This window comes from Salvelinus fontinalis, chromosome 34, assembly GCF_029448725.1.
Source record: "Salvelinus fontinalis isolate EN_2023a chromosome 34, ASM2944872v1, whole genome shotgun sequence".
In the NCBI taxonomy this organism is placed as follows: domain Eukaryota; kingdom Metazoa; phylum Chordata; class Actinopteri; order Salmoniformes; family Salmonidae; genus Salvelinus; species Salvelinus fontinalis.
The window spans coordinates 17,802,312-17,821,672 of NC_074698.1; the positions used below are offsets into that span (position 1 = coordinate 17,802,312).

The following is a 19,361-nucleotide window of genomic DNA, read 5'->3' on the forward strand; positions in this document are numbered from 1 at the left end:
TCAGTAGTGTATTATTATCTCTGATATCCATGGATCTGCCTATATAAGAAAAACCCTGGAATCAGACATGTCACAGGGGATGTCAGCTCATATAACTGGTTGGGAGGATGGTTATGATCACATTCACACTACTCTTCACACACAGCATCCAAAAATACACTCACTGCTCCTCCGTAGTAGACTCAGGCGCGCCGGCATCGATACCAATGCAAGCAGTTCCCTCTCCCTCTATCTCACACTCTTGTGACCCTCCTCACTCCCAGTCTCTCTTTCGCTCTCTGATATTCTTTGTTTTCTCTCTTCATGTTGCAGTAGAATTCTATTTTTCCTGTCTTTATTCCATCTTCCTCCTCTCCCCTGTAGATGCTCCCTTCTCTCGCTCTCTCTTCCTCCAGCTTTCTCTCTCTCTCTCTCTCGCACTCCTCTCTGTCTCCCGCTGCCCTGGTCAGGCTTACAGTAGGTGCTCTCTCCCTCTATTGATCTCTTCACCGGACCTCTCTCTCGCTCCCATCACTCCTATGCCTCTCTCCGTGGATGAGGGGAACCGGGACTTGACTCTCCCTCCTTCCTCTCCTCCGCCACCTCCTCCTCCTCTTCTTGCCTAACGCGGGGATCATGTTCTATTTCCAGCTGGTGATCATGGCAGGGACGGTTCTCCTGGCGTACTACTTTGAGTACACAGACACGTTCCCCGTGCACATCCAGGGCTTCTTCTGCTACGACAAGACGTTTTCCAAGCCCTACCCCGGCCCGGATGAAACCAGCAAGATACCCCCACTGCTGGTCTACTCACTGGTTACAGGCATCCCCTGCTTCACGGTAAGACCATGTGGTTAATCCTGTGTGTGTGTGTGTGGGGGGGGGGCTCTGGTTCTGTATATTACCATTCATAATTTGTCTGAATTTTGGATCCTGTCTGTCATTTGGTGAGTCAAGGCATCTCCAATGCGTCTCTGCTTTGTGACAGACATGATGAACAGATTGGTGAGCCACGTGGAGCCCCCTCCGTCCATTTCAGAGCCTGTCACAGAAAGGTGTGTGTGTGTGTGTGTGTGTGTGTGGTCAGCCCGGGAGGAGAGCTCAGGCTTGTGGAGAAAGCTGTGTATGGACAGACATAAATAGAGATTGAGTGAAGGTAGTCACACCACGTAAAGATGTAATGGAAACAAACAGAGTCGGAGAAACGATTGGCGAGAGAGTGAGAAAACAGAACATGGGAACAGCAACGTTTTAGAGGCTGTGAGGGTGATAAGGTCAGTGGGTTTTATTTGAAATAGACAGAAAGGCCAATTGAATGAAGATGAGAGACAATAAAGAGAGACAAAGAACCACAGAGATGGTGGATAGAAAAGAGATGGTAATGTGGATGGAAAGGTACCAATGTTGTGGAGCTGTCAGTGTGAGAGATTCAGTGGGCGTAAAACATGGAGCACCTGGCACTGAACAACAAAGGCCAAACCTGCTTCCTTGTTTCAGACAAACAAACAATTTTCCTTAGCTGAAAACCACCTCAGTCTACACAATAAAAGAGCACAACAGCTTTAAAGTGCATTAACCAAGATTTGACCTGGGTCAAGCCTCATTTCACTGCATCAGAGCACAGCCAAAACCTGACCTAACCTTAACTGACAGGGGCCAAACACGTAACCAGTGGGCAGGCATATTCATGACACCTCCTGCCTATAGTACCTCTGTCATTTTGTTGTTGACTCTAGTCTAGAGGCATTTGATCCCTTTTCCCAAAAGCTACAGTACAGTGCACCAGTCAGTCCTTTACCTTTGCTTGTTGGCCAGTGTATTTGGGTCAGTGCCAGTCCTCCAGGGCTAGTAGTTGGCACTATCCTCCTCACTCATCTTCCCAGGGGTCCACTCTTTCCTAATTAAAGTAGTCAGTCATCCTTTGACGTCTCAGCTCTTCATTAGCTGCCATTCCCCTGCTTAGAGGCCAACAGTATCCACACAAACCAAAGAGGGAACTTTGTTTGGCCACTTTCACGCCTTGTCTGTGATTTTCAGTTGGTGCTTGTTGATAATTGACACTTCTCAGAATGCTGCATTAAGTATGAAGTACTACTGTATGATGGCCCTGTGACACCATGCTGGAACTTTGTCCCGAGTGTCTGTGGTGGTCACCAGTCCAGTGGTTAGACCTAGTATTTGTAGAAATGACATTGTGATGATGTAGTGTCAGTATCCAGTGGGCTCTACTAGAAAGGTGTTGTGAGTGATCTAGAAAAAAGAGTTAAAAAATAATTGTGAGGGTGGATGATGAATGGGCAGCAGTTGATATCACGCTGAGGTAACGACAGGATCCTCTACACCAGTATTATCACGCTGAGGTAACGACAGGATCCTCTACACCAGGGTTATCATGCTGAGGTCATTTTATTTGATTTAACTAGGCAAGTCAGTTAAGAACAAATTCTTATTTTACAATGACAGCCTATCCTGGCCAAACCTTCCCATAACCCGGACGACACCGGGCCAATTGCGCGCCGCCCTATGGGATTCCCGATGACGGCCAGTTGTGATACAGCCCGGGATCGAACCAGGGTCTGTAGTGACACCTCTAGCACTGAGGTGCAGTGCCTTAGACCACTGCGCCACTCAAGATGACAGTATCCTCTACAGCAGTGTTTTACAACTCCAACAGTACACCCTTTTGCTGTAGCCCTTGGACAAACACATCTCATTCAATTAATCTAGGGCTTGATGATTAGTTGACAAGTTGAATCAGGTATGCTTGTCCAGGGTTACAATATAAATGTGTACTGTTGGGGGTACCAGAGGACCAGGGTTGGGAAACTCTGCTTTACACAGAAGCAGTGCTGAAACCCTGCAGGGAGCCAGACCCCATGGAGTTTACATTCAGCTGGAGTGATGTCATTCTGATGCTGGCTTTTGATTCAATGTTATCTCAAAAACACTGCTTGTGTGTGTGTGTGTGTGTGTGTGTGTGTGTGTGTGTGTGTGTGTGTGTATGTGTATGTGTATGTGTGTGTGTGTGTGTGTGTGTGTGTGTGTGTGTGTGTGTGTGTGTGTGTGTGTGTGTGTGTGTGTGTGTGTGTGTGTGCACGTCAACTGAATTATTCCAGAAAAACAAGTGAACTTTAAAAAGACAGCTGCATTTATTTATATATTAATGCATTCCATCCAGTAGGATACTGTGGGCTTTTACCCCAAGGCTGTTGCTGCATTTGCAGTTACTGTGGCCCCTGCTCCACACGCAGATCATCACACACATGCAAGCAAGCGCATGCACACACACTTGAGTTTGGTTCATTTGTAGGGCATCTTAGAAGTAGGTCTGAGGCTTAATTATATTTTACATTTCAGTCATTTAGCAACTTACAGTTAGTGCATTCATCGATAGATAGGTGGGACAATCACATATCTCAGGCATAAAAATAAACACTTTCCTCCATAACGTAGCTATCAGTAGAGTCAGAGCTAGAAAGGCGGGGTCAAGTGCTGGTTACGTTTTCTTTTAAATGTATTTTTTTTTTTAATTGGGGGGGGGGGGGTCGAGGTGAGGAGGATGATTATTTTAGATAATGTTTGAAGAGGTAGGGTTTCGAATGTTTTTGATAGATGGGCAGGGACTCTGCTGTCCTAGCTTCATGGGGAAGCTGGTTCCACCATTGGGGTGCCAGAACAGAGAAGAGCTTGGACTGGGCTGAGTGGGAGCTGCCTCCCGTAGGGGTGGGAGGGCCAAGAAACCTGAGGTGGCAGAAGTGCTTGTGTTGGGGTGTTTGAGCATAGCCTGAAGGTAGGGAGGGGCAGTTCCTCGTGCTAGACCGTAGGTAAGCACCATGGTCTTGTAGGGGATGCGAGCTTCGACTGGAAGCCAGTGGCGTGTGCGGACGAGCGGGCTGACCTGAGAGAACATGTCTTATAGTAGATTCTATCTGACAGTTGATGAGTGTGTGTCTACATTGTCATGCAGAGATGTAGTGAGATATGACGCATCATCCCCAAGAGTCCTTTATTAATTCCCCCCATCAAGATCTCTGCCTATATAACCCTGTGGATCCTCTGCTTAACCTGCCCTCTCACTTCAGTCTTAAATGGACTACCATTTGGCCTATCAAACCTGCTTACCAGAGAATACTTTTCCGGCATTTAGTGTATTGTAGGCCTATGAGAGAAATACTGCATCTGGGGTGAATCCCAATACTCTACGATCTGGTTAGTGCCCATTATGTGTCTCATTGAGGAGAGGCTGAATCTAACAGGAACCTGAGGAATTCACACTAGCAGTCCTTGGTTTTGCTAGCAAATAGGCTCATCTGCCCATCCAGTCATCCATCTGCCCTCATCTGCCCATCCAGTCACTTCATATCAGGAAAGGGTAATGGGGATGACAGGTAGCCCTATGTCACGTTCCTGACCTGTTTTCTCTTGTTTTGTATGTGTTTATTGGTCAGGGCGTGAGTTTTGGGTGGGCAGTCTATGTTTTCTATTTCTATGTTGGGTTTTTGTGTTCGGCCTGGTATGATTCTCAATCAGAGACAGGTGTGTATCGTTTGTCTCTGATTGAGAGTCATACTAAGGCAGCCAGGGTTTCACTGGTGTTTTGTGGGTGTTTGTTCCTGTGTCAGCGTTTGGACCACACAGGACTGTTGCAGGTTAGTCACGTTTGTTGTTTTGTTAATTTGTAGTGTTTGTTGGTTTGCCATTAAAACATGAATACCTACTACTCCGCATCTTGGTCCGATCCATGCTCCTCCTCGTCTGAGGAGGAGACCGACAACCTTTACACCCTAATGGAGGAGAAACATGAGTTTTGGGACTCCTCGGTCTGTTTAAAATAGACTAGAGCAGGGATCGTCAACTAGATTCAGCCATGGGCAATTTTTTTTTTTTTTGAGTGGACGGTCGTGGGATCGGGACATAATAACAAATAATTTGTAGACTGCAAATTAACTGCAAGAAGCACAAACAGAATTAATATTTGACTAAAACATCATTTCAAACCTTACTTACATTTGTATATGATCATGTGCCTCTCTGTTATGCTTGGGAATACAGGGAAGAGATTTCTGAAATTAAAATCACTTGGAGCAGATTTCCTAGTGTTTGTACAGTATTATATGTCCAACAACAAATTAAAAACAATACAAATGTAATTTTAAATAACATACTTTTTTTCGCACAGGCTTGCTAGTTGGGGAAACCTGGATAAGAGTTACCAGTTACCATTACCATGTCATTTCTTATCTATACCTTTACTTTAGTGACATCAAAGTAATAAGTGATCATGTAAGTAAGATGTCATCTAAGATGAGGGTCTCTTAACAGTTAGCCTTTAGAAATGGGGTTAGATGCTAGCTCTATGGGTGAGCTCTAGAACTGCTTGTTCAGTACAGTTCCATCAGGCCAAGTCGAAGTGAGATCTCATGCACATAATCCAACTGGCAGACAGAAACGTTTTAGGTGTCTCATACCCTGTCAGCTGACTTTGCTCTCCTCACCACTCCTCACCCGCCATGTCTCGCCTCCCAATTAACACCTTTCGTCTCGGAGCTGACGGGAGTCTTTGCTCGTAAGCGAGCATTCTAATTACCACGCAGAGGATGGCAATTTAACCCAGAGAAGATGTTCTCTCTCCTGCGTCTCGCTGGACACTTGGTCAGGGAGGTGACCAAGAACCTGATGGTCAATCTGACAGAGCTCTAGAATCCCTTTGTGGAGATGGGAGAACCTTCCAGAAGGACAACCATCTCTGCAGCACTCCACCAATTAGGCCTTTATTAAGGTAGAGTGGCCAGACGGAAGCCACTCCTCAGTAAAATACACATGACAGCCCGCTTGTTTGCCAACAGGCACTTAAAGACTCTCAGGACATGAGGAACAAGAATCTTTGGCCTAAATGCCAAGCGTCACGTCTGGAGGAAACCTAGCACCATCCATACGGTGAAGCATGGTGGTTACAGCATCATGCTGTGGGGATGTTTTTCAACGGCAGGAACTGGGAGACTAGTCAGGATCGAGGCAAAGATGAACAGAGTAAAGTACAGAGAGATCCTTGATGAAAACCTGTTCCAGAGCACTCAGGACCTCAGACTGGGGATGAAGGTTCACCTTCCAACAGGATAAAGATCCTAAGCACACAGCCAAGACAACACAGGAGTGGCTTCGGGACAAGTCTCTGAATGTCCTTGAGTGGCCCAGCTAGAGCCCGGACTTGAACCCGATCGAACATCTCTGGAGAGTCCTGAAAATAGCTGTGAAGCAACTCTCCCCATCCAACCTGACAGAGCTTGAGAGGATCTGCAGAGAAGAATGGGAGAAACTCCCCACATACAGGTGTGCTAAGCTTGTAGAGTCACACCATAGAAGACTCGATGCTGTAATCACTGCCAAAGGTGTTTCAACAAAGTACTGAGTAAAAGGTCTTACAGTTTTTTCCAACTTCTTACACACAAAATATTTTCATGTCACACGTTTTTTGAAACCTCTCACTCAAAGTGCAAAACTACACACCAAATATCCAAAACCATAAGCTATTTCTCAGCCTTTGACTCAGTTGTCAATTGCATAAAACACTTTTTTCAAAACACTACACACAATTCTCTACCTAAAACACAGAAATCTAACAGGAAGTGACTTGCTTTCCTTTTCCAAACACAACCAATCAAAATGCTACACTTATTCACCAGGTCACACACACACACACTCCTCACATGTGCAAACACTAATAGCTTAACTGATCACTAACCAATCACTGCTTTACTGTAGTATAGGCCTATAAATAGGTCAAAGGTCAGATTACCTGTTTTGAACAATGGATGCCAACAATGGACAGAGAGCAAGAGGAGTAGGAGGGAGAGGAAGAGGACGAGGGCAAAGAAGAGAAGGAAGGAGAGCCATCTCTGATGAGATTAGGGCAACACTTGTTGATCATGTGATCCACCACGGTTTGACCATGAGAGAGGCTGGACTAAGGACTAAGAGTCCAGCCCAACTTGAGTCGATTTACAGTGGCGTCCATAATTCGAACCGTCAGAAATGAGAACAGGTATGTAACTATCTAATGACTATTTTAGCATTACAGTAATGTACTGTAAAATACGTATGACTGCATAGTATTGCATAAACATTTGTAACTCTAAGCCATCCATTTACTGCACGGCATTGAATGAATGAGGTTGGTTATCATGCTGTACTACCTTTTTTTGTACATCTGTTTACAGTTCCTGTGCTGAACACATACTGTGTTTGAATTCTGTACAGAGTGGAAAGGCAAAGACATCATGGAGGACGATGACGCTTGTTTACAGATGTACAAGAGACTGCAATTATAAATATGGTTTTGGCCAACAATGCAATTAGGATTCGAGAGATAAGAGAGCATATCTTGAATAATGACACCATATGTAACAACATCAATGCTGTAAGCCTGTCGACTATACAACACATCCTCCAACGGCACCGAGTGACGATGAAACAACTTTACAAGGTGCCATTTGAGAGAAACTCTGACAGTCAAGAATATGCGACATGACTTTGTAGAGGTATGTATGCAACCCTACTTCCAGTACTTCAGACATACCATATTTACTCATCTGTATATCCTTTTGTCTGTTACAGAGAGCATTGGAGCTGGATGCCCATGTAATTCGCCATGAATTTATGTGGATGAGGTTGGCTTCAACCTCACCAAAACCAGGCGCCGCGGAAGAAATGTAATAGGATAGAGGGCAATTACCAATGTCCCTGGACAACGTGGGGGTAATATGCTGTGCTGCCATCACTCCAAATGGGGTCCCCCATCACAATGCCACACTGAGGCCGTACAACACCGGCCATATGCTCACTTTTCTGGATGCAATTTACACAATGCTTGTCCCTAATCCAGATCAGGAGCCTGCTAGATTTGTGGTTTTATGGGACAGTGTTAGTTTTCACCGGGCTGTTCTGGTCCAAAACTGGTTTGCCACCCATCCACAATTTGTAGTTTTGTACCTACCCCCATATTCACCTTTTCTAAATCCCATAGAGGAATTCTTCTCAGCCTGGCGCTGGAAAGTGTATGATCGCCAACCCTATGCCCGCATGCCGCTTCTCCAGGCAATGGAGGACGCATGTGGGGACATAGAGGTTGCCTCTGTCCAAGGTTGGATACGCCATGCTAGGAGATACGTTTTCTCTTGCCAAACATCGAGGGAAGTATCTTGTGATGTGGACGAAGTATTGGGGCCAGACCCAGGCTGGAGAAGAGATGAAGCGTGGCTTAGCACTGGTGACTCCCCCCCCCCCCCCCCCCCCCCCCCCCCCCCCCCAGGACCCCACACACACAATTGTGTTCTTTACTGTTGTCAAGCCCTGGCCTTAGTTATCTTTGTTTTCTTTATTATTTTAGTTCGGTCAGGGTGTGACATGGGGAATGTATGTGTTGTTTTTGTAGTGTCTAGGGGTGTTGTATGTGTATGGGGCAGTGTCTAGTGTAGTTATCTAGGTAAGTCTATGGTTGCCTGAAGGGTTCTCAATCAGATACAGCTGTCATTCATTGTCTCTGATTGGGAGCCATATTTAAGGCAGCCATAGGCATTAGGTTAATGTGGGTAATTGTCTATGTTGTACGTTTGTAGCTTGTGTGTGCACTTACGTCTATAGCTTCACGATCGTTTGTTGTTTTGTTTTTGTAAAAGTGTTCGTTTCGTCATCTTTAATAAAAGAAGATGTCTTCATATCCCGCTGCGCCTTGGTCTGCTTATTATGACGATCGTGACAACTGTATTCTAAAGAATATACTTTTGGTTTACATATGTTTATGGTTTTGTTGTATGCTACTGTATACAACAGTAATGTTTGGCCTAATAAATATTTTCTGTTTCTACATTGCATTGGTGTTTACAGTGTACTTGTTACACCTCTCAGCAGATTACTTTCACTGTAGAACATTGTATTGAAATGTAGATATAAGCCTATGAAAGACCAAAGAGCTTTAGATTTAGAACAGTGTTTACATGGTATATCCAAAAATGTAATATTATGAAAGCAGTGTTTGCCATTTGATGCAAATGTGTGTGCGTTTTTGGAATTGTGTGTAGAGTTTTGAAAAATGGAGACAGTTTTGAAAACGTGTGTAAGTAGTTGTAAAAATCTTAATCATACATTAACAGAAATGTCTAAACCTGCTTTTGCTTTGGAATAATGGGGCAATTTGATCCATTTTAAAATAAAGCTGGTATGTAACAAAATGTGGAAAAGTGAAGGGGTCAGAAAACGTTCCGAAGGCACTGTATATGCATTTTACAGACAGTATATTTTACAATAGTTGTCTTTTGTTTGTTTTTAGTCCCATCCTTCAGCTATCCCTCCATCTATCTCTGAACACCATACAGAACTGTTTTCAGAGATAGATGGAGGGATAGCGAAAGGATGGGACTAAAAACAAACTATTTGCCACATATTTTTCCACTGGCTGTTTCACAAAAGTTCTGAACCTTTCTAATCTCATAGTTTCTACAGATAGTAAATTAAAGATACACATTTTTGCTGAGAGAATTACTATATTGATCGATTGACTATGACTTTTAAATCACCCAGCAGCACTATTTGCAGAGTTGGCTCCAGGTAAATATTGCAATTCATCAGCCATTTCTGAACCTGCAACCAAAAACACGCTACAAATGGACAGTACCAAAACAATTTATCTAATAATTCTGTCTCTTCGCAGCAAAATTTGCAGAGCTACGTAATATGGTATATTTATCATAATTTGGTTTTAATCCAGAGAGGTTAGAAAAATTATCTATATCAGTGATCGCCAACCGGTCGATCTTCAAGACATTCCTAGTCGATCACCAAATATTTCTGTAGAAAAGCCAACGAAAGATGAAGGCTTGCGCTCCTTTAAAAAAAAATGTGATGAGCTGTTGCCGGTAGGTGCACTTGATTCAAAAGTCCTGCGCAACAGGTAAGCAAAATGTTCCCGTGAGACAAACTCCGCCTACCTGGCGAATCTGTGACTAAATCGAGTGCATCTACTGCGCTGCCCAATCGGATAGTTCAAATCACCGTGGTTACAGAGCTTCCATGACCCTGGCCACAGCCAAGTTTAAAGGCTACTAACCTACGTAAGATTTAATAACATTTAAAACCATGAACATAAAGATACTGTCAACGAATACAGCAAAGATCTGCAGTTTTTATGAGTGAGTTCATGTTTAAGTTTATATTCAACACTATTACAAAACGTGCTTCTCCGTACTTCCGCTCGGGCTGCGGCTGCAATGAATGAGTAGCCAATTATCGATAGCCCTGCATTTTATTATTAGCAGCTCGTCGTGTTGATTTTAATATGAAGTAATATTTAACTTTCTCTGGTCATAGGAACAAAATGAATTTGTGCATGAGGCAGATGCGGTGCGACTCGAGTTTCGCCATTTGGTGGAAGACGGTGTCCCCTCTCTCTGGTCAGTCTCACCGGAGGAAAGGAAGGATCGTTTTGAACGGTCATCCAACTCGGAATTCCAAGTCGGAAACTCGGCATCTTTCAAGAGCTCCGACTTTTCGACCTGAAGACCACTGACGTGGTGATTTGACCTCGTTGACCATCAGATGCAGGTACCATCAGTCCAGTAAAATAAAAAAGCTAATTATTTCAATTCATGCTCTACAGTGCCTCACAAGTGCTAAACCAACTGATCTATTTTGTTTTCAAAGCTCGAGTTCGAAATATAATATGGTCTGATTAACAATATTGGCAGGCCAATCATATAGCCAATATGCTGTGATAATGTGTTAGGCCTACTGCCCAAACCTCATTCCTACAACTGTTTGTGTGAGGTTAATGTAAAAAAAATATATATAATCTGAGCAGTAGATCTCAGCTTGCTTTTTGACTGCGAAAGTGATCTTGACTCAGAAAAGGCTGGTGACCACTGATCTACATCATCTATGAGGCTGTGGAGGGATCCAAATAGTGGATTTAAAAGAACATGAATCCTCAGCGTACAATACTTACTGACTTTATTGTCCCCATGGGGAAATTTTGTTGCAATGTCATGTACACGTTTAAAGTGGCGTTTAAATACAAAACAAAATTGACAATACATCTTTCATAACCGTTACACACAAATATATATATTTTTTTTAAAGATTAGCCTGCTGGCCTTACTGAGTTAATAGGAACATTAGCCCAAGCTATTTAGGAGGGATATCACACCTGGCACAAATTATTGTCTAGTTCTGTTTTTCCTGCTGAGGGGTGCCCTATACCTGCGCCCAGAGGGGGGTAGTTCAAAGTCCGGGTATAGGGGGTGGCTTTTTAATCCCTGGATTTCTAGCTCCTTGATATTATTGTTGGATCCGATTTTAATAGATAACATTTCGATGGCCATAATAAATAGATATGCCAATAGTGTACAACCTTGTTTTACTCTTGACAGTTTACTTTCTGAAAAGTAGCCATTATTTACTATTTTACACCGAGACTTACTATACATAACTTGAACCCATTGTATAAGAGATTTTACAAAATGTAAATATTCCAGGCATTTATATATAAATTCCAGTCGTACTTTATCAAAATACTTTTCAAAGTCAGCTATGAATACCAGGCCTGGTTTCCCAGATTTTTCATGGTGTTCTATTGTTTCCAGTACTTGTCTTATATTATCTCCAATGTATGGTCCATGTAAAAAAACTGTCTGATTAGGATGAATAATATCCAACAACAACTTCAGAATTCTTAAAAAAAAAATGTTTTTTACTCCTTTTTTTCTCCCCAATTTCGTGGTATCCAATTGGTAGTAGTTACAGTCTTGTCTCTTCGCTGAAACTCCCGTACGGGCTCGGAAGGTCGAGAGCCATGTGTCCTCCGAAACACAACCCAACCAAGCCGCACTGCTTCTTGACACAATGCACATCCAACCGGGAAGCCAGCCGCACCAATGCGTCAGAGGAAACACCATACACCTGGCGACCTGGTCAACGTGCACTGCACCCGGCCCGCCACAGGAGTCGCTAGTGCGCGATGAGACAAGGATATCCCTGCCGGCCAAACCCTCCCCAACCCAGACGTCGCTGGGCCAATTGTGCGCCGCCCCATGGGCCTCCCGGTCTCGGCCGGCTGCGACAGAGCCTGGGCTCGAACCTTCATAATCCTATGCACCATGAATTTTTCTGGAATCTTTACATCACAACACTGAAGTGTAAGGGGCCTCCAATTTTTTTACTGGACTGGACTTCTATATTTACCACGTGGGTCCTGTTTAAGTAATAATGAAATCAGACCTTCTTGTTGAGTATCTGATAATCTACCATTTATATAGGAGTGGTTAAAACATGCTAATAACGGTCCTCAAAGTACATCAAAAAAGGTTTGGTATACCTCAACTGTTATGCCATCCAGCCCTGATTTTTCCCGGACTTAAAGGCTTTAATTGCATCATGAAGTTGGATGGAGGAGACTGAAACGAGTATTTTTGTAAGGATCGACGCTGGTAGAGACGAGAAGCAGGTACAGGGAGTGAACATTTAATATCAACGGACATGGAACAGGACAGGACAGCATCTGGACATGAACACATAATGACAATAATGCTGACAGAAGGAACAAATGGGGGAGCAGACAAAAATAGGGAAGGCTATCAACAAAGTGAAGGAGTCCAGGTGAGTCCAATGAGCGCTGATGCGTGTAATGATGGTGACAGGTGTGCGTAATGAAGGTGTGCGCCGCCTGATGCCCTTGAGCGCCAGAGAGGGAGAGCAGGAGCAGGCATGACAACTTTGCTCCCTCTTCCAAAATATTGTTTGGTGAATCATGGGTGACTCCGTCATTTGTATGTTTCAATAAATTATTTTTGGTTGTATTTCTATGTTGAAGATGAAAAAATAATGTGGTGCATTTTTCCCCATATTCCATCCAGTTCACTTTATTGTTTGTCATATATTACACTTGATCTTTCTTGAATAAGTTCCTCCATTTCTTTTAGTTTTTCCTCTAACATATTCTGTGCCTCCATGGTACAGTTTTTATTGCTATCTGTACTGTTTGTCCCTCTATTTCCTTTGATAACAAGTTATTTTGACCTAAATTGCTTTTGTTTTAAAGATAAGTATTGAATTACATGACCTCTAAATGCACATTTAAAAGTATCACATACAATAAGGGGATCTGCTGTGCCTATATTATGTCAGAAAAAGTAAGTTATAAATTATTATGTACTGGTTAAAAACAAGGTGTTATCCAATAAAATGTAAATAAAATGTCCAATATCCTCACCAACGTGGAAATTCTATAAGAGTAATTCTATAAGAATTATTTGACTACCTTTTTAATCATAGGGATACATACTGAAATTTGAATTTTGGGTCCAGAAGGTAAGATGGAAGGATCAAATGAAGGACATCTGGAGTGCAAATGAGCGCACGCACACACACACACATACAGATGCAGATGGCAGGGTGGGCTCCAGGGGGCCGTGTTGGCTGTGTCTCTTCTCTGCCATGGGACCATATGTGTCTAGAAAGAGTCACTGTTGTCGCTGGGCCGCTGTGGACTGCTTCAGGGAAGGACAGGGTGAAGGAGGGGTGCCGATGGGGAGGAGGGGTTAAGGGAGGGGTGCAGAGGAGGAGGGGTTAAGGGAGGGGTGCAGAGGAGGAGAAGGTAAGGGAGGGGTGCAGAGGAGGAGAAGGTAAGGGAGGGGTGCAGAGGAGGAGAAGGTAAGGGAGGGGTGCAGAGGGGGAGTGCCAAGGGTAAAATGACAAATTGATAAAGGTGAGAAGAGTATCAGATGATGAAATACAGGGAGTGGATAGAGAAAGATTGAGTGTGGAGGCACAGAAAGAGATGGTGGGAGAGTAGGAGTTTCCTTTACCTCCCTACGAGAAAAACACAATAGATCTAGTAGAGAGGGGTTGAAGTGAAGGTACATAGTACACACCATTAAGAAAAAGAGAGGTTGTCGCCTATTATTGTAAGGAGAATGACAGTGTCTAGTTTAACCACTGTGAAGTGGTTACCATGGTAATACCCAGCTTTCAGAGTGGTGCTATATATGTTTGGTATTCGTGCAGCAGGCCAATTTACAGGCAGCTTCACAGTCCCGCTCAGCCTCAACACAATCACAATGATTATCTGACTGACCGCAATGATAATCACTTTACTGAGCTCGATCAGAGCCGATACACTGATCGCACCATCAAACGATTCACTCTATCCCTTTATCGCTTCTTTCTATCTCTTTTCTGATCTGGTTCTCTTGCTTTCTCATATCTCTGTTTCTCTCTCTTTTGCTCTTGCTCTTTTTATTTGCATTACTTTCTGTCTGAGAGTGGGTGTAGTTTGTGGTATAGTTTAGGGTATCATTTATGGTATAGTGTATGTTTAATTTATGGTATAGTTTGTATATAGCTTATGTATAGTTTATATATAGTTTATGGTATAGTTTATGTATAGGTATAGTTTATGGTATAGTTTATGTATAGTTTATGGTATTGTCACGACTTTTGCCGAAGTCGGTCCCTCTCCTTGTTCAGGCGGTGTTTGGCGGTTGATGTCACCGGCCTTCTAGCCATCTGTAATATGGTGCGTGCTGGTGGCAGGGAAGTCAGGCGCAGGAGATTGAACATGGTAAAAACGGAGCTGTTTAATAAACATCAAAACCTCCAAAAACCAAAGTATACAAAATAACAAATAGAGGGTGCAAAACCCATTGCACACCAGAAATAACAATAAACACCTACATACGACAAACAATCTCTGACAAGGACATGAGGGGAAACAGAAGGATAAATACACAACATGTAATTGATGGGATTGGAACCAGGTGTGTAGGAAGACAAGACAAAAGCAATGGAAAATGACAAATGAACACCACCCGAACAAGGAGAGGGACCGACTTCGGCGGAAGTCATGACACCATCACTGATCCATTTTTAATTTTCCATTGGTTTTGTCTTGTCTTCCTTCACACCTGGTTCCAATCCCATCAATTACATGTTGTGTATTTAACCCTCATGTCCTTGTCGGAGATTGTATGATTGTATGTGATGTGCATGTATTGTGTTGGTGTGCGACGGGTTTTGTACCCACTTTTGTTATTTTGTACAATTCGGTTTTTGGAGTTGTCAGCATTTATTAAACAACTCCGTTTATACCAAGTTCGTTCTCCTGCGCCTGACTTCCCTGCCACCAGCACGCAACCCTTACAGGTATAATTTATATTATAGTTTATGTATAGTTTATGGTATAGTTCTAGTTTATATTTAGTTTATGTTATAGTATAGGTTATGGTTTAGTTTATGTATAGTTTATGGTATAGCTTAGTTTATGATATAGTTTATGGTATAGCTTAGTTTATGATATAGGTTATGGTTTAGTTTATGATATAGTTTATGGTATAGCTTATGTATAGTTTATATATAGTTTATGGTACAGCTTAGTTTATGTATAGTTTGGATAGTTTATGGTATAGTTTATGGTATAGTTTATGATATAGTTTATGGTATCTCTTATGGTATAGTTTATGGTATAGTTTATGTATAGTTTATGCTATAGCTTAGTTTATGTTATAGTGTATGTTCTAGTTTATGGTGTAGTTTATGGTGTAGTTTATGTTATAGTTTAGGGTATAGCTTATGTTATAGTTTATGGTATAGTTTATGGTATAGCCTATGGTATAGTTTATGGCATAGCTTATGGTATAGTTTATGGTATAGCTTATGGTATAGTTTATATATAGTTTATGGTATAGTTATAGTTTATGGTATAGTTTATGGTATAGTTTATGGTATAGTTTATATATAGTTTATGGTATAGTTTATATATAGTTTATGGTATAGTTATAGTATAGGTTATGGTTTAGTTTATGTATAGTTTATTGTTAAAGTATAGTTTATGGTATAGTTTACATATAGTTTATGTTATGTTATAGTTTATGGCATAGTTTATGGCATAGTTTATGGTATAGTTTATTAATAGTTTATGGTAGAGTTATAGTTTATGGTATAGTTTATGGTATAGTTTACATATAGGTTATGGTATAGTTTATATATAGTTTATGGTATAGTTATAGTTTATGGTATAGTTATAGTATAGGTTATGGTTTAGTTTATTGTTTAAGTATAGTTTATGGTATAGCTTAGCTCATGGTATAGTTTATGGTATAGTTTATGGTATAGTTTATGGTTTAGTTTATGGTATAGCTTAGTTCATGGTATAGTTTATGGTATAGTTTATGGTGTAGCTTAGTTCATGGTATGGTTTATGGGAGAACTTAGTTTATGGTATAGTTTATGGTATAGCTTAGTTTATGGTGTAGTTTATGGTATAGCTTAGTTTATGGTATAGTTTATTGTGTAGTTTATGGTATAGTTTAGTTCATGGTATAGTTTATGGTGTAGTTTATGGTATAGCTTAGTTCATGGTATAGTTTATGGTGTAGTTTATGGTATAGCTTAGTTTATGGTGTAGTTTATGGTATAGCTTAGTTTATGGTGTAGTTTATGGTATAGCTTAGTTCATGGTATAGTTTATTGTGTAGTTTATGGTATAGCTTAGTTCATGGTATAGTTTATTGTGTAGTTTATGGTGTAGTTTAGTTCATGTTATAGTTTATGGTATAGCTTAGTTTATGGTGTAGTTTATGGTATAGCTTAGTTTATGGTATAGTTTATGGTATAGCTTAGTTCATGGTATGGTTTATGGTATAGTTTAGTTTATTGTATAGTTTTTGCTATAACTTAGTTTATGGTATAGTTTATGGTATAGCTTAGTTCATGTTATAGTTTATGGTATAGCTTAGTTTATGGTGTAGTTTATGGTATAGCTTAGTTTATGGTATAGTTTATGGTATAGCTTAGTTCATGGTATGGTTTATGGTATAGTTTAGTTTATTGTATAGTTTATGCTATAACTTAGTTTATGGTATAGCTTAGTTCATGGTATAGTTTATGGTATAGCTTAGTTTATGGTGTAGTTTATGGTATAGCTTAGTTTATGGTATAGTTTATGGTATAGTTTAGTTCATGGTATAGTTTATTGTGTAGTTTATGGTATAGCTTAGTTCATGGTATAGTTTATGGTGTAGTTTATGGTATAGCTTAGTTTATGGTGTAGTTTATGGTATAGCTTACTTTATGGTGTAGTTTATGGTATAGCTTAGTTCATGGTATAGTTTATTGTGTAGTTTATGGTGTAGTTTATGGTATATCTTAGTTCATGGTATAGTTTATTGTGTAGTTTATGGTATAGTTTATGGTATAGATTAGTTTATGGTATGGTTTATGGTATAGCTTAGTTTATGGTGTAGTTTATGGTATAGTTTAGTTTATTGTGTAGTTTATGGTATAGCTTAGTTTATGGTATAGCTTAGTTTATGGTGTAGTTTATGGTGTAGTTTATGGTATAGCTTAGTTCTTGGTGTAGTTTATGGTGTAGTTTATGGTATAGCTTAGTTCATGGTATGGTTTATGGTATAGTTTAGTTTATGGTATAGTTTATGGTATAGCTTAGTTCACGGTATGGTATGTGGTATAGTTTAGTTTATTGTATAGTTTATGCTATAACTTAGTTTATGGTGTAGCTTAGTTCATGGTATGGTTTATGGTATAACTTAGTTTATGGTATAGATTATTGTATAGTTTATGGTATCGCTTATTGTATAGCTTATGGTATATTTTATGTATATTTTATGTATAGTTTATGGCAGAGCTTTGCCTCTATCAGCTCCATTTAGCATTAGCCTGGTTCTCCTGAGAAGGTTTCTTTACTGACCTGATTGGCCATGGATAGAGCCTACATATACCAGCATGTAAAGTAATACTCTATGTGTGTATAATGTACGTATGTGTATGATATAAGCAGATTATGTTCCAGTATCTAGTTGTACTGTATGTGACAGCTGAAGACATACACCCGCTTGTGCAATGTGATTAGAGTGAACTTGTTAGTCACAGTTCCACAGCACGGATGACTGATCCCTTTACGCTCAGGCAGAAAGCAGAGACACCTCAGTGGTCCTGGCAGAGGGACATGCTTCACTCAACACCTCAGAGACCAGTTACCAGCATCATCCAATTCTGTTTTACTCACTCATTCTCACTCTCTTCAGCTTCTGCTCTCCTTTTCTCGATTCCTCCCTCTTCATTTCGCTCCTCTCTTTTGCCTCTCTTCCTGCATCTCTGTGCTTTTCACACTAAAGACAGACTCTGTTCCTCATCTGCAGCTGTGGCTTAGCTGTTTGGCTGGCGACAGGGAATTTAGAGGGATTTAACAGAGGAGATTTTGGGAAAAGAGAGCTTGAAATGAAAGAGTTCAAGAATGGAGGGGAAGGACAAAGGGAGAAAGGGAGAGAGAAATCCTAACCTACTTTCCCTGTTGGGGACTGGGAGGGAAAATCTATAAAGGTTGACTGACATAGAAAAAGACACGAGGGAGGAAGGAGTGGGTAAGACAAGAGTGATGTAACACAATACTAAAGGGTTATGGTTGGTAAGACTATAGAAATCACAGCATTAGAACATAGTAAACCGAAAACAGGCAGAATGATTTAACCATACGTGTCAACCATAGAAACAGCAAATGTTTAGCTGTTTACACTGAAATAAGTGCATTGAAAACAGTTATTTCCCCTTCAAATCAGAGAGCTATAGCTATCAATGTCCATGAAGTGTATTCGCACATTAGTTAATTGGCGTGTGTGTGTGTGTTCGTGCGTGCACACGCGTTTACAGATTTCATTCAACCGCGATAGTGCTTGTTCCCTCTTGTAACGGTTCATGTTGAACAAATGGTTTTAATAATCCCCAGCCTGGCCAGCTGTTCCAACCCTCCGGGAGATGTGGTACAGCCTGGATCCTCTTCATATTAACATGGTACTGTATACACTATACAATCCCAGCCACTACTGTATGTACTAGATGGGCTCTAACTCCAAGTCGCCAAGGCCCTTAACACTTCCTTGATGTACCATTCATAGTGTTGTAGTCTGTAGCTTATTCTCTCAGCACCAGAGGATAGTCAACTCAATATACTGTGACATGTACCCTACATGGTAGACCTATCTAAAGCACAGTGCATGTTGAGGTGATTCAGGTCAGATTCCACTGTAGGTGATGACAGATACAAGCAAACAAACAAACACAATTGCAGTAGAGGTGGTATACCATGTACCATAATGCATCTGTTTATGGGATTGGAATCATCAGCCTTCCATTTCCCCACACACTCATCTTAACAGAGTCAGCTGTTGGACCAGAGCTCTGTGTGTGTGTGTGTGTGTGTGTGGTGTGTGTGTGTGTGTGTGTGTGTTGTGTGTGTGTGTGTTGTGTGTGTGTTAATAAGCCCTATCTGAGGAACAATGGTCCTGCTCCAGTGCTGTGTTGTTGTCAGGAGGCTGCTGCTG

The 19,361-nt window shown here is 41.3% G+C and overlaps 1 protein-coding gene across 6 annotated transcripts in view; it reads left to right on the plus strand.

Moving 5' to 3' along the window:
* Positions 1-19,361, plus strand: part of LOC129833365 (phospholipid phosphatase-related protein type 5-like) — a 62,302-nt gene that overhangs the window by 26,697 nt on the left and 16,244 nt on the right. For 3 of the 6 annotated variants that reach the window (XM_055897914.1, XM_055897913.1, XM_055897912.1), the window contains exon 3: positions 631-819. The exons of 1 other annotated variant lie outside the window; for it this stretch is intronic. In XM_055897914.1, coding sequence (XP_055753889.1) covers positions 631-819 — 189 coding nt within the window. Of the gene's footprint in view, positions 1-586; positions 820-19,361 lie in introns of those variants that run through there. 2 more of the 6 variants (XM_055897915.1, XM_055897916.1) reach the window with 1 other exon arrangement.